Raw genomic sequence first — 16,631 nt, 5'->3', positions numbered from 1 at the left:
TTTTTTTTTTTTTTTTTTTTTTTTTTTTTTTTTTTTTTTTTTTGGTCCTTTAGGTGACCTACAAACGAGATCTGTATGCAGCTGAATCGATTATTAAGGGTATGTTTGGCCTTGTGACTGTCAGTTCCTGTGTTTCAAAAATGTAAGCCAGTTTAGAATTTCTCATGACATTTTAAATCCCAGAATTCTCAGAAGTATAAATGCCTGTAGGCCACAGAGGTCTGTGATTTGGTGTTTTTGGAAAACAATTACATTTTGTGTTTCCTGCTTGTGAAATATCACTTATTATTTATGTCACATTAGTTTTAATTTTTATAGAGGAAATACTTAGAAAAGGATGGGACCCTGGGGCGCTTGGGTGGCTCAGTAGGTTAAGCGTCCAACTTCGGCTCAGGTCATGATCTTGCGGTTTGTGAGTTCGGGCCCCGCGTTGGGCTCTGTGCTGACACCTCGGAGCCTGCAGCCTGCTTTGGATTTCTGTCTCCCTCTCTCTCTGCCCCTCCCCTGCTCATATTCTGTCTGTCTCTGTCTCTCAAAAATAAATAAATGTTAAAAAAAATTAAAAAAAAGAAAAGGATGGGATCCTTATACTATTAGAAGTAAAAACTGACTTTAATTAACTTAGGAGACTTACTTTTACGAAGAGGCCAGCTTCCACTGCACCCTTATTACACTGCCACACTAGTACACTGTATATCATGTTTGTATGAAGCTATTTTTCCCCCAACTAGAGAAGTAAAGCTAGATGATTTGTTAAATTTCTTTTCAGTTTTGACAATAACTGTGATTTTGTTTTGGAATTTAGATACTACACGTGTAATAACCCCTTTACCATTGTTCTTCGTCTCCCATCTACACCAAGGTAGTTATTTGATTATCAACAAATATTTGTTGTTGTGCTGAACACCGTGCTAGGAATGCAATGATGATGCACCAAGCACGTTGAGTGTGTATCTTGGCAGCCTCTGTCACTTAAATCAGCGTTTCTTAACCCTAGCACCCTTGGTATTTGAGGTCAGGTAATTCTTTGTGGTGGAGACTGTTTGATCCATGGTAGGTTGTTGAACAGCATGCCTGGCCTGTATTCACTAGGCACCTGAGGTACTCTTCCCCTGGATGCAACATCTAAGATGTATCTTGAGAGAATCACTGTTAGAAAACCGTTGTCCTAAGGGGCGCCTGAGTGGCTGGGTCGGTTAGGTGTCCAACCTCAGCTTAGGTTATGATCTCATAGTTCCAAGTCCTGCATTGGGCTCTGTACTCACAGCTCAGAGCCTGGAGCCTGCTTCAGATTCTGCATCTCCCTCTCTGTCTCTGTCTCTGTCTCTCTCTCTGCCCCTCCACCCCACACGCTCTATCTCTCAAAAGTGAATAAATATTAAAACAAATTAAAAAATCTGTGGTCCTAGCAAAAATTACAGTGCTAATCCTGAAGCAGGTGTGGTGCTTTACAGTCTTTTACTGACTCCTTTGAAATAAAGGATTGACCTGTGTGCTTAGGTTTTGACTGAGAGCTGAACATCTGTATTCAAGCTTGGAAGTTGAAAAAAAAATGCCGAATCTGAATTCTCAATGCATCCGTTTGTTAAGTAGGTTTTCCCCAAATTTTGAATTATCAATTGGCTTCCCATTCACAAAACTGAAATCTTTTCTCTGATCATGACATTGTATGTTTGTAATTTACCCTTAAGGTTTTTGTCCTTCAAGAATATTGTGTTTCAAACCATTAATGTACCATTATTTATACATCTGTGTATCTGTGTATGCAAACAGATCATCTATAGTAGTAAATCAAAATGTCGACATGTATTTACACAATAAGCAGGCATTATGTAAACATTACTGTGGACAAGTTGGCTAAACCATGATGTGGTTACTTATGCTCTCAGCACATGGAAATAGAAGACTAGTCTGGTTTCCTTACACAATCATACCTTTGTTACCTAGGTAAAATGGACATGACTTACTTTGTGAGTAGGTGGTAAGTGGTCCTACTGAGGATTCTACAAATTATATTTGCCTAGTGTTTATCAGATCAGGATTCTTATAAAAGTCTACATTTGAAGTATAATTGTAGGGATTATACTTTTGGAAATTGTATAGAGATAAATTGCTTTTCTTATTTACACAACATGTTTTAGTGTGCTATTTTTATTTTTATTTTCTTTAAAAAATTTAATGTTTATTTTTGAGAGGGACACAGCATGAATGGGGAAGGGGCAGAAAGAGGGAGACACAGAATCCAAAGCTGTCAGCACAGAGATTGATATGGGGCTCGAACCCATGAACTGTGAGATCATGACCTGGGCTGAAGTCGGACACTTAACTGTTGGAGCCACCCAGGTGCCCTTATTTTTATTTGTAAAGTATTTTTTAAAAAAGTAGTCTTTTATTCTCAGAGTAACTAATATGACTGGATGGAAAGAGCTCATCAGTGATCTCCAAGGTTTTCCTTATGCTCTAGGGTTTGCATTTCTGTCTTCCCAGGAGATTGTGATATTGTGGATATACTGGGAGGGCCACTGCTCTGGGGCCTCCTGTACTCTCAGTGTGGGCTTCTAGATCAACAGAGTTGAGGTTACCTGAAAACTCGCATGCAGAATGTGTGACCCCACCACATTAAATCAGAATATGATTTTTAACAAAAACTCTGGATCATTAGTTTGTATGTTAAATTCTGGAAACATTCCTCTAGGCTGCTCTTGAGTCTTTCATAGATCATTTCTTTTCAGATAATATTATTACTGCATTAAGAGCTTGAAGTCTTACTGTACTTTATCAGCTCCAAATGCTTGTTTGCATACCTGAAATGGCTACGTACCTTTGTGACTTGCACTAATTCTAGTTCTGAGGCCTGATAGGAGAAACAAACATGTGTGACATAGGCCAACGAATACCCTTGGATTTTTTAAACTAAAATTGCAAAATAAAATACGATATATAGTAGAGTGAGCTACATACTCATCTCTTTGCCTTTTCCTAGTAACTGTTCAAAATATTTTTCTAGACACTACTATAACATGGCATTTATTGGGTACTAACTTTGTGTCAGACAATGTTTAAAGCATTTCATGGGTATCATCTCTTGGTTCTCCAAGAACTTAATGATGTAAGTTGTGTCACTGTGTCCATATTGGAATAAATAATCAAGGGTTCTAAGCAAGTACTGCTTTAAGACAGAAATTCTTAAACTACAAGTTTCTATCTTCAGTAGTTTATCTCTTAATGCAGCTGTTGCCTCTTTTTTTGCTTATGCAGAGATTGTTCAAACTGTCTTCTCTGAAATTCTTGGACTGCATGTGTTTTGAAATTTGGAATACTGATTTTTTTTCAGAAGTTCATGCAGCACCCAACAAGTCACATCAGTAGTGGGGATTAAGGACCTTACCACATAGTGGAAATTAGAATGCAAGAATGTTTATATCTAGTACAGGAGTGAAGAGTATGAAGCATCTAGTCCAAATTCAGGTCTTATTTTACCACCAAATTTATATAGGAAAACCATGATTAAATTTGCTATTTTAAGGCAATCTTGGATTTCAGCATTGCCCATTACTTGGTGTCATACGCTTTTAGATTGACTCTGTGAAGATGAGAGGTTGTCTCTTCTTTTTTCTTATGTAGCCTGTAACACTGAGTTTAACTGAATGGACTTGTATGTTGTAGGCTATGGCAAGGGTTTGTTCCTTCGAGTCGAAAAAATTTAAATAATGGGGACAAGTGGCCTTTTTCTCCAACCATACCACTTTACCTGCTTCTGACAGGTACATATTGAGACCCCCATGTATCAGTCCCTATATTATATATATATTTTCTCAAAGATGATATAAAAGATGATATAAAATCACATGTATGACTTTTATGTCAAAGTTGAAAACCAGGGTTTGGAATAGATGGCCCTTATAACATTTAAATACATTACCTCATTTTTTTTTTTTTTTTTTAACTATAATGCTATAATAGAGATAATATTCCTCCCCTTTTGGAGATGAGTTAAACAGAGGTTTAGATTTAGTACTTTTCTCTTGGTCACACAGTAAGAGCAAGATGCACAATTTAAACCCAGTTCTCTTTTTGTCTTTAAGTCTGACTTTGCTCTGGGGCGTGGCCACTTGGCACCTCTGATTCATGAGTTACTCATGCTGAGTACTGTAGTGGATATTAGCTTCATTAGTGCTCTTTTAGCCAGGATAGCCTAGGGTTTATAAAATTCAGCCTACCCGAATCTGATTGTGGCCTGATGAAGAGTGTCCAACCACATAGTCGAAGGTGGACATGTTCTCTTATAGTGCTGCACTAACCACACAGTGTATTATTCTTCTAGAGAGTGTGGGAAAAACATAATACTAAAATAGTAGATTTCTAGACATGCCAAAAGGATAAGTAAAAATAAAAACTCAAAGCAATAGTTTCAAAATGATTGGTTGGTTACTGTTTAGTTTTGTTCTTTGTTAATTCTGGTAGTTGAATGTTCATCTAGCCATACCAGTTGTCCATTTCCAAGATGAAGGTTGGAAGTTTTCATTCTGTAAATCGTCCTTCCTCAGCTGCTTTTTTCACTTGAATTCCAATCATTGCTGCTCAACAAATTACCTTCTGATGAAAGCATTTTCTTGTATAGGTATTTTAAGACTCTATAAAACATTTCTTGTTTTATGGCATGTCTCGCAAGTGCATTTTGTACTCCCCAATTTATTTCTCACTAGAATAGCATCCATGTTTTGGTCCATCTGAATGTTTGTTAAAGTCCATTTTTTGTTGCTGTTGTTGTTGTTGTTCAGTGTGGGAATTTTGATGTAACTAACCTTAACCAAGCTTTTGACTAAAATTGTTGCTTGTAGCGTCTAGAAATTTGACTTCTATTTTTGTATTTTTAGATAAGTCATATTTTGAGGTTTATTTTAGCATCAGTATATTTATATAGATTTGCATCTATAGTGAAGTATTTGATAATAGTAAATGTGTGTATAAAGTGTTCTATTTGTTCACACAGTTGTGTGTGTTGAAAATCATATAGTTAATCACAAATTTACTGTGAGGTAAAACAAAGCATCGTTTTTTGTATTTTGTTTTTTATAGTTAAAACAATTTTTTTAAATGTGTATTTAAAGAGAGACAGAGAGCGAGAAAGGGAAGAGCAGAGAGAGAGAGGGAGACACAGAATCTGAAGCAGGCTCCAGGCTGTGAGCTGTCAGCACAGAGCCTGATGTGGGGCTTAAACTCAGTGACCATGAGATTATGACGTGAGCCAAGGTTGGACGCTTCACTGACCGAGCCACTCAGGCATCCCTTAACGTTTTTATTTAGGTAGGGGGCATCTGGGTGGCTTACTTGCTTAGGTGTCTGACTTGATTTTAGCTCAGGTCATGATCTCATGGTTCCTGAGATCGAGCCCCATGTCATACTTCACACTGACAGCACAGACCCTGTTCGGGATTCTCTATCTCTGCACCTCCCCTGCTCGCACATGCACTGTGTCTCTCAAAACAAATAAACATTTAAAAAAAAGGTACTTAAATTCCATTTAAACAGACAGTGACCATTAGTTTCATGTGTACAATATAGTGATCCAACAGTTCCATACAACACCCGGTGCTCATCACAGCAAGTGCCATTCTTACTCCCCATCACCTATTTAACCTATCCCCCACCCAACTACCTCACCTCTCCTCTCATAACCATCAGTTCTCTATAATAATTAAGGGATTGTTTCTTGTTTTGTCTCTCTTTTTTCCTTTGCTCATGTGTTATGGTTTTTAAATTCTACATAAGTGAAATCATGTGGTATTTGTCCTTCTGTGACTTATTTCACTTAGCATAATGCTCTCTAGCTACAACCATGTTGTTGCAAATGGCAAGGTTACATTCATTTTTATGGTTGAATAATATTCCCTTGTATATATACCACATTTTTATCCATCAATTGATGGGTACTTGGACTATTTCCATAGTTTGATACTTGTAAATAATGCTGCTATAAACAGAGAGGTGCATGTATCCCTTTGGATTATTGTTTTTGTATTCTTTGGATGAATACCCAGTAGTGCGATTGCTGGACCGTAGGATAATATTATTTTTAACTTTTTGAGGAACCTCCATACTGTTTTCCAGAGTGGCTGCACCAGTTTGCATTCCCACAAACAGTGCAAGAGGGTTCCCCTTTCTCCACACCCTCGGCAACACCTGTTGTTTCTTGTCTTGTTGATTTTAGTCTTTCTGACAGGTGTGACATAATATCTCATTGTAGTTTTGATTTGTATTTCCCTGAATATAAGTGATATTGAGCATCTTTTCATATGTCTATTGGCCATGTGAATGTCTTCTTTGGAGAAGTGTGTGTTCATGTCTTCTGCCCATTTTTAAATTGGATTATTTGTGTTTTGGGTGTTCAGTTTTATATATTCTTTCTGTGTTTTGCATATTAGCCCGTCATCTGACATGTCGTTTGCAAATACCCTCTCCCATTCCATAGGTTGCCTTTTAGTTCTGTTGATTGTTTCCTTAACTGTGCAGTAACTTTTCATTTTGATGTACTTCCATGTTTATTTTTGCTTTTGTTTCCTTTGTCTCAAGAGACCTATCTAGAAAAAAGTTGCTATAGCCAATGTCAAAGAGGTTACTGCCTTTGTTCACTTCTAAGATTTTTATGGTTTCAGGTCTCACATTTAGGTCTTTAATTCATTTTGATTTTACTTTTGTGTGTGGTGTGAGAAAATGGTCCAGTTTCATTCTTTTGCTTGTGTCTTTCCAGTTTTCCCAGCACGATTTGTTGAAGAGACTGTCTTTCCCCCTTGGATATCCTTCCTTTGTCAAACATTAATGACCATATAGTTGTAGGTTTATTTCTGGGTTTTCTTTTCTTTTGTATTGATGTATGTGTCTCTTTTTGTGCCAGGACCATACTGTTTGGATGGCTACAACTTTGTAATATAACTTGAATTTTAGAATTGTTATACCTCCAGCTTTGCTTTCCTTTTTCAAGACTGATTTGGCTATTAGGGGTCTTTTGTAGTTCCATACATATTTTAGGATTGTTTGTTCCAGTTTTGTGAAAAATGCTGTTGGTATTTTGATAGAGATCACATTAATTGTGTAGATTACTTTGGGTAGTAGAGACATTTTAACAACTTTGCTCTTTGAATACATAAGCATGGAACATATTTCCCTTTGTTGGTGTTTTCTTGAATTTCTTTCATCAGTGATTTATAGCTTTCACAGTATGGGTCTTTCACCTCTTTGAGTTTATTCTTAGGTATCTTATTTTTTGGTGATGTTATAAATGGGATTTTTAAAAAATTCTCTTTCTGCTGCTTCATTGTTAGTGTATAGAAACACAACAAATTTCTGTATATTGATTTTGTATCCTGTACCTTTACTAAATTTATCAGTTGTAGCAGTTTTTTGGTGGAGTCTTAAGGGTTTTCTATATATATTATGATGCCATGTGCAGTCAAAGTTTGGTTTCTTCTTTCCTAAAATGGATTCATCTTATTTCTTTTTGTTGTCTGATTGCTGAGGCTAGGACTTGAAGTACTATGTTGAATAAAAGTGTTGAGAGTGGATGTCCTTGTCTTGTTCCTGGTGTTAAGGGAAAAGCTGTCAGTTTTTTGCCACTAGGGATGATATTAGCTCAGTTTTCTTCATAGATGTCCTTTATTATATGGAGGTATGGTCCTTCTAAACCTATTCTTTAAATTTTTATTTATTTATTTTTGAGAGAGTGCAAGTGAGGGAGAGGTCGAGAGAGAGACACAGAATCCAAAGCAAGCTCCAGGCTCTGAACTGTCAGCATAGAGCCCAACACAGGGCTGGAACCCATGAACCGTGAGATCATGACCTGAGCCAAAGTTGGACACTTAACCAACTGAGCCACCCAGGTGCCCCTCTCTAAACCTCTTTTTGAGGGTTTTTTGTCATAAGAAGATGTTGTTCTCTGTCAAGTGTGTTTTTCTGCATCAATTACAATGATCTTATGGCTCTTATCCTTTCTACTATTGATGTAATATATCACATTGATTGATTTGTGAATATTAAACCACCCTTGCAACCCGGGAATAAATACCACTTGATCTTGGTGAATGATTTTTTAAAATCATTGCTAGCATTTTGTTGAGGATTTTTGTTTCAATGTCCATCAGAGATATTAGCGTTAGTTCTCTTTTCTTTGGTTTCTTTATATGGTTTGGATATCAGGATAATGCTGACTTTGTAGAATTAATTAATTAATTAAGGAAGTTGTCCTTCTTTTTCTATTTATTTGAATAGTTTGAGAAGAGTATTAATTCTTCTTTAAATGTTTGGCAGATTTCTCTTGTGAAACCATCTGGTCTTGGAATTTTGTTTTTTGGCAGTATTTTCATTACTGATTGAATTTATTTGCTGGTTATCAGCCTGTTCAATTTTTTTTCAGTTTTTGTAGTTTATGTGTTTCTAGAAATTTATCAATTTCTTCTAGGTCAACCTATTTGTTGGCATATAGTTTTTCATAATATTTTCTTAAACTTGTTTGTATTTCTGTAGTGTTGGTTGTTATTTGTCTGCTTTTTTGTGATAGTATTTTAGGCTTTTTTTTTTTTTTTTTTTTTATCTTGATAAGTCTGGTTAGAAGATTATAGATTTTATTTTTTTTTCTTCCACAAACAGCTCCTGGTTCTATTCATCTGTTTTATTATTGTTTTAGTTTCTGTATCATTTATTTCTTCTCTAAACTTTATTATTTCCTTCCTTCTGCAGGTTTTAGGTTTTTTGTTTTTTGTTTTCCTAGCTCCTTTAGATGTAAGATTATGTTTTTTGAGACTTTTCTTGCTCCTTGAAGTAGGCCTGTATTGCTAGAAACTTCTCTCATAGAACCACTTTGGCTGCATCCCTAAGGTTTTGGACCATTGAGTTTTTATTTTCAGTTGTTGCCATGTAGTTTTAAATTTATTATTTTATTTCTTCGTTGACCCATTCATTGTTTAGTAGCATGCTGTTTAACCTCCATGTATTTGTAGTCTTTCCGTGTGTGTGTGTGTGTGTGTGTGTGTGTGTGTGTGTGTATGTGTGTATATATATATTTGTGTGTGTGTGTGTGTGTGTGTGTGTGTGTGTGTGTGTGTGTGTGGTTAACTTCTGATGTCCTAACATTGTGGTCAGAAAAGATGCATGGTATAACTTCAGTCTTCTTGAATTTGTTGAGGCTTGATTTGTGGACTAATATGTGATGTATTCTGGAAAATGTCCCATGTGTACTTGGAAATATTTTGTATTCTACTGTTTTAGAATGCAGTATTCTGAATATATCTGTTAAATCCATCTATTTGAGTATGTCATTCAAAGCCATTGTTGTTGATTTTCTGTTCTGATGATAGGTCCATTGACATCAGTGAGGTGTTAAAGTCCTCTACTATTATTATTGATTAATTCCTTTATTTTTGTTATTAACTGTTTTATTATTTGGGTGCTTCTATGTTGGGTGCATAAATATTTACAGTTGTTATATCCTTGTGTTGGATTGTTCCCTTTATTATAGAAGGTATCCTTATTTGTCTCTTGTTACAGTTATTGTTTTAAAGTCTATTTTGTCTGATACAGCGTTGTTACCCTGGCTTTCTTTTGACACCCATTTGCATAATAGATGTTTTTCTACCCCCTCACTTTCAATCTGCAAGTGTCTTTAGCTCTAAAATGAGACTCTGCCAGACAGCATATAGATGAATGTTTTTTTTTTGTTTTGTTTTGTTTTGTTTTAAAAACTCCACTCTCTCACCCTGTATCTTTTTGGTTGGAGCATTTAGTCCAGTAACATTCAAAGTAATTATTGATAGACATGTATTTATTTCCCTTTTATTATTTGTGTTTGTGGTTGTTTCTGAAGATTTTCTCTGATCCTTTCTTTCATGGTTTGTTGATTTTCTTTAATGATCCATTGGTATTTCTTTGTCTATATTCTTTACATATTTACTAGTGGTTTTTAAAATATGGTTACCATTAGATTTGTGTATGACTTCTGCATTTGGTGGTCTGTGTTAAGTTGGTGGTCGCTTAAGGTTGAACCTATTTTTACTTTTCTCCTCCCCATATTTTGGGTACATGTTGTCATATTTTACTTTATTTTGTGAGTTTCTTGACTGAATTTTTTAAACAAATATACTCATTTTTACTTCTTTTGTTTCCTACCTTCATACTGTCACTTTGGTCTCCTTTCAACTCAAAGAGTCCCCTTCAATATTTCTTGCAGTACTAATTTAATGGTCATGACCTCATTTAGTTTTTGATTGTCTGGGAAACTTTGTGTCTCCTATTCTGAATGATAGCCTTTCTGGATAGAGTATTCTTGACTGCAGATTTTTCCCATTTAGCGCTTTGAATATATCATGCATCTCCCTTCTGGCTTGCAAAGTTTCTGCTCAGAAAGTCCCTGTTAGCCTTATTGGTTTTCCGTTCTATGTTACTGTCTTCTTTTGTTTTGATGTTTTTAATTTTTTGTCTTTATCATTATATTTTCTGAATTTAATGACAGTGTTTCTTGCTGTGGATCTGCTTTTGTTGATTTTGTTGAGGGTTCTCTGTGCATCCTAGATCCAGATAATCTGTTTTCTTCCCCAGAGTATGGAAGTTTTCAACTACTATTTCTTCAAATAATTTTTCTGCCTCCTTTTCTCTCCCTACTTCTTGGACTCTTGTAATATTAATGTCATTACATTTGATTGAATCACTGAGTTCCCTAAGTCTATTCTCATGTGGTATAAATCTTTTTTGTCTATTTTTTAAAATTTTATTACTTTGCATTACTCTGTTGTCTTTGTCATTCATTTGTTCCTCTGCTTCTTCCATCCTGCTGTTCATTCTATCAATTGTATTTCTCATTTCTTGTATTGAGCCCTTTATATCTGTTTTCTTATTCCTTTGTGTTAAGGGTCTCACTGATATTTTCCACTGTTTTCCTCAAGTCTAGTGAGAATCCTTAGGATCCTTTACACAGTCCTTCAGGCATGTTATTTATATTTATTTTGCTTAGCTATAAGTCATGGCCTTGTTCTGTTCTTTCCCTGGGGATACATTTCCCTGTCTTCTCATTTTGTCTAAGTCTCTGTGCCTGTTTCTCTGCATTAGGAAAGTCAGCTCCATCTCCTGTCCTTGAAGATAATGGCCTTATGAAGAAGAGGTCCAGGAGTGCCCTTTAGTGCAGTCCCCCTCTTCCCTAGGATCTAGTGTTTCCAGGAGTGTCTCCACTGTATGCTCTGTGCACTCTGCTATTTTGTCCTGGCCACTTTATCCTTCAGGCCGGTCATCTGTGGAGGCTTTCTTTGCCTCATATGGGCAAGATTTGGTCCCTTTCCAGAATGTGGTGCTTTAAGTAGGTGTGTTCTGGTCTGCTTGTGATGAGACCTGTTGCCACCACTGCCAGAAGTGAGGCTCTGCACAACTCTCGAATCAGGAGGTGTGATCTGAGCAGGGATTTGAGCTGGTCTTCTGGGGGATGAGGCCTGCTGTGCTGGGACTCAGGCAAGTGAGACTGGGAAGTATAGTTGCATGGGAGTATGGGGGAGGTAGAGCTTGGTGTAAGCTAGTTAGGTGGAGGTGTTGTGTTAGTTCCTGCAAGTGGCTCTGTGGTTATGCTGAGTGATGCGGTAGGAAGGTGGTGCCTCCCAGTTCCTTTGTTCCTGGAGGAGTCTGTCACTGAATGCTTCCTCTCTAGGTAGTGCTCTGAGATGAGCAATTAACCTCCCCACTGTGTGCCCCAGGCACTCTTCTGGTCCCTCTTTTCAAGATGCCTATCCGTGTATTGTTTGCTAATCTTCTCTCTAAAAGCAGAGCAAAGTCGTCAGCCACACCCTCTGACCTTTAAAACTCCAGGCTTTAAACTGGTTTAAGCTGGTTTGCAGAAGACAGGAAATTGGACCATCTTGCTTTCCAGGCCAAATGCTATAGGGATTCCCATCACCATTTTACTGCTCCTTTTTCTGAGGTAAAGAGTGAAATTTAAAACAAACTTTGCTAGAGTAGCGTCATTAAGCTCAACAAGACATTGAACTTACGTGGTAAGTTTGTAAACATCTTCTTAATGAAGAGGTATTATACTTTACACAAGCTGGTTAAGCCCACCCAAGCCTGCTTTGCTTGCTCAGATGTCCCCAAACTATTAGTGTTAACAGATGCCAGCGGTAACATACTTAATTTAGATTGACATGACATACAGACATTCCCAACCAACACTTAATTTAATAGGCTGACTGACCTTATCTTGGCAAAAGAGCAATATTCTAAGATTTTCGCAGAAAATAACCCATAGAGTATGTATGTATGTATGTATGTATGTATGTATGTATGTATTTATTTATTTATTTTTATTTAACTTTTTTTTTTTTTAATGTTTACTTATTTTTTGAGAGAGAGACAGAGCATGAATAGGGGGAGGGGTGGATAGAGACAGAGGAGGCACAGAATCCGAAGCAGGCTCCTGGCTCCTCACTGTCAGCACAGAGCCTGACGTGGGACTCCAATCCATGAACTGCGAGATCATGAACTGAGCTGAAGTCAGATGCTTAACTGATTGAGTGACCCAGGCGCCTCCCCTATAGAACTTTTACATAAGAGATTGTATTTATTTTGTATCATAATCTTTCTGATCTATCATAACCTATCTAATCTTTGAATATATTTAATTTTTTGGTTAACAACTGTTGAAAAATAGTATTTTATTCTTTCTTGGTTATAATTATACAAACCTAAGTAAGTTTGTGTTATTAAAAAAAGCCTCATGGTGCCTCTTGTCATAAGATGGTTTATGTAAACATGGAAAAACAAAATAATAAAAAAGGAAAATTTAATTTTTACATGGCTTCAGTTAATATTAATTAAAAATAGCTAATGTTTACCTAAAATTTCATGTCTTACCAATCATTATCTAATGTTTTCCATTTGTTAAAGTAAATTGACTTTGATTTCTCGAAAACATCTATTCAGAAACAGACTTTATTCTGAAAATACATTTTTTTCAACGTCACTGATAAAGGCAGTTCTTTTACTGTTGTGCTTTTTTAACACGTAAGCTATAAAACCCATAAGCCTGCTTTTTTATGTTTCATACAGTGTTTTAGAAAATTATCCCAGTAGGCAAGCAGTTGAATCATCTTGTGCTTACACATTGAAAGTAGCTTATACATTAAAACTGGATTTGACTGCATGGAACAAGGTAAAATTACATGTGAATAAAATTCAGTGTTACTGAGAATTAGGAAGACTCATTGTGATAATATGTATTTTATGCATATGCAGAAACTCATGTCTTAATATATTTTTGATTTTTTTAATATTTACACTTAAAGTCATGGCATCTTAAGTGTAATGTATTTTTAGGTTTTTAAATCAAATTGAAAGAATGAGAAATTTTAAATCAGGTTTTCTACATCTGTAACAGGACAATGCTCTGCATCTGTAGTATGTCTTTAGCAGGTTTTTCTTGTTAAATACCCAGCGATGACACCATTTATGTCATTAACCATGCTTTTGTACAATGCAAAGTGACAGCTAAGATTTACATACAAACTGTAATTTTTGATGTATCTGGCTTTTCACTGTGATTATTCATTTTCCACATTTTCACATTAATACTGTAACTCCTTTATACATAATAGTTTTTGTTCTTCACTGTCTTGTAAGTAGTACTGTGACTGTATCTTACGAGAATCTGTAAGAACATTTGCGTCAAGCTTTAATTAGTTAGAACAGGAGGGTTGCAAATGATTTAATAGCAGTTTGGTTTCCTTGGAATCTTACTGTAAAAGAATGTAAATTGGAAAGTTAAATATTTGGGTGAAGATTAGAGAAAGTAGAGTTGACTTTAATTTTATAATTTATTTGTCATTAGTGAGATGCTCACTAAAGCATAGGGAAGTAAATCTGTCATATTCAAAAACTTCTAAGGTCACAGTGAGTTATCAAGCAATTAGCTAAATAAGACTTGATAAGACAAAAGACAGTTATACTTGACTCTGATGTAGGTAGGATATAAAACAACAAAAACTCTAAATGAACGTTTATGCTTAAAGCAATAATACATTTTGTAAATATCTTGGTGAGTCATTAGATTTTAAAAAATGTATTTCACATTTCTGTTAAGTCAGAATATATATACTTTGAAAAGCAATATATATAAATATATGGCATCATTTACTTGGAAAACAGTAATATCTTACATGTAAAAATATGCCATGGGACAAGATATTACATGTCTGCTCCTTACTTTTAGTTGTAAGTAGGAAAGGCAGGAAACTTCATCCTGTATTCAATGACTAATTCAAAAATGTGGTTAAGATCAGACATAACAAATCTTGGGAAAAAAGTATCTGCCTGTGTACTATTGCCCTTCAGTTGAAACAGGGACAGTCAACAATAGAACTAACTTCTCTGAAGATCAGTTTGACCTATTAAAGTGGGTATGTGTGGTTTTCTTGCAAGACTCTCTGTACCATCCCTATTTTCTGCTTGTCCTGGAGACATGACTTGTTGGCTTTTTTTCCTTTCTCGATTGTATGCTGCCCCTTTTCCTGTTCTAATAGCTTCCTCTATGAAGGTGTTTAGAGAAACCTGAAGCTTTTTCCTGTAGTTTAAATGAAAACAGGGATATCAGGGCTCAGCTGTGATGGTTCTGTTTAATACTCTTTTAAAATCCTTGCTGTAAGACAGAAAATACGATTTGCTGTTGATTCAAGGAACTCAACAGGGGAATGGAAGAGGACTGCCTTCATTTTGAATGGATTAGGGCTAGATATATCTTTTGGAGATGAGCAGTATTGGATTTGATAGTTTCTTATATACCTAAGAACACTAACATTTTGGCTGAAGAGGTCAGCAAAGTGAATGATGAGTCTTGATGAAGTCACGGTATTGGATGTTTCTAAGAAAATTGAAGGCTGGCCTGGATTTTTTTGCTCACTTGTGGAACTTACTAATAACTTAGTATTTAGGTTTTTCTCTACTGAAAGATGTTTTGAAACCTTCTTGTAAAAATTAATACAATCCTGAGCACTCTTGAGTTCTTACTGGTTATTAGTTGCAGGCACATGTCTAGATATTCCTTGTTCCTCTTTTTTTCTTTTTAATGTTTATTGTTTACTTTGAGAAAGAGAGCTGGGGTGGGGGAGGGGCGGGGGGGGGAGAGGGATAGTAGAATTGCAAGCAGGCTCTGTGCTGTCACCCAATGCAGGGCTTAACCTTATGAACTGTGAGATCATGACCTGAGCTGAAATCAAGAGCTGGCTGCTTACCTGACTGAGTCAGCCAGGTGCCCCCCAAACTTTTTTCCCGTGCTCCTCTTAATGTGTCATTGGGTTTTCAGATGGTAAAGAGAAGGTTGCGCATGTTAGAAATTTTTCATTTTACTGTTTTCTGAAGTTGAATGCAAAAACCCCAAATTATATGTGTTTTCTAACCCTTGAAGGAAGACCCTGTATTTCATGTCTACCAAGAAGTCCAGTGTTCAAGGATAATAAGATGAACTTTTAAAAGATGAGTATATTACAAATTAGTGTTTGGCCTGATTCATAAACTTAAGAATGTCTACATAATATTTCCTATGTCCTATGAAGGACTTCAGAAAAACATTGGAATAAAACATTGTTTTAAAGTTAATTTAGTTATTTTGAGACAGAGAAAGAAAGCATGCCCAAGTTGGAGAGGGGCAGAGAGAGAGAAAGAGAATCACAAGTAGGCTGTACACTGTCAGCACAAAGCCTGATGTGGGGCTCCAACTCAGGAACCATGAGATCATGACCTAAACTGCGATCAAGAGTCAGATGCTTAACTCAATGAACCACCCAGGTGCCCCTGGAATTAAACATTTTGGACAACATGTTGTACAAGAATGTATTTTGCTAAACCACATACCCTAACCAAAGGTGGCTAAGTTTTAGATGGCAAAGCATGTTACACAAGGGGATCAAAAGCCCTGAAGAGGGGAGCCTGAGTGGTTCAGTCAGTTAAGTAAGTGCCTGACTCTTGGTTTCAGCTCAGATGATGGTAACACGGGTTCGTGAGATGGAGCCCTATCTTGGACTCGTAGCACAGAGGATGCCTGTAGTAAGGAACTTCAGAGGGGGTGAGAACAAAGAGATGATATGAGAGATTGACCTGCTTTGTATCCTGATGTTGTGGTTACACAAACTTACAATGTATTAAAATTAGGGAGATGACATAAAGGTAATTTTAGTGCATACCAATGCAGAGAAAGCTAGAGATCAGTATATCTTCACATGGCCCGGAAGATGCTCTTTCTATTTTAGGAGTGTCACATAGAGGTAGCATTGGAGTTTTAATTTATTAAATAAAGTGTTGGAAGTTTGCTAGTTATGTAATTAAAAACAATGAAAGAAGACTTCCTATTTTCCCCACTCTAATGTCATTTTCTATTGCAAAGGTTTGTTGGAAACTGCAGAGAATCTTATTTACTCCATGAATCTGTGAGACTACCATTTGACATGTGTGGCTCCAATTAGAAAAAAAAAAAAGTGTGTGTGTGGGGGGATTCCTGAATTAGGAAATTACCTATCTTCCTTATATGTTTTATCAGCATGTGCAATGGTTGAGGGCTTCAATTCTAGACTAATTTGCCTGGTTTGAATCTTGGCTCCTCAGGTCACTAGCCAAAT

General features: G+C 36.3%; 1 protein-coding gene across 3 annotated transcripts in view; it reads left to right on the top strand.

Annotated features, from left to right (window-relative positions):
• The window catches only part of CRPPA (CDP-L-ribitol pyrophosphorylase A), a 431,068-nt gene that overhangs the window by 117,772 nt on the left and 296,665 nt on the right, over positions 1-16,631 (top strand). For all 3 annotated transcript variants that reach the window (XR_007460022.1, XR_007460021.1, XM_049641571.1), the window contains exon 5: positions 54-99. Coding sequence is in view for 1 of the 3 variants with exons in the window: in XM_049641571.1 (XP_049497528.1) it covers positions 54-99 (46 nt within the window). In the remaining 2 variants the exon portion in view is untranslated. The remainder of the gene's footprint in view (positions 1-53; positions 100-16,631) is intronic.

This window comes from Panthera uncia, chromosome A2 (assembly GCF_023721935.1).
Source record: "Panthera uncia isolate 11264 chromosome A2, Puncia_PCG_1.0, whole genome shotgun sequence".
In the NCBI taxonomy this organism is placed as follows: Eukaryota; Metazoa; Chordata; class Mammalia; order Carnivora; family Felidae; genus Panthera; species Panthera uncia.
The sequence above is the reverse complement of the archived record's forward strand: the minus strand, read 5'-3'. Positions and strand labels throughout refer to the sequence as shown.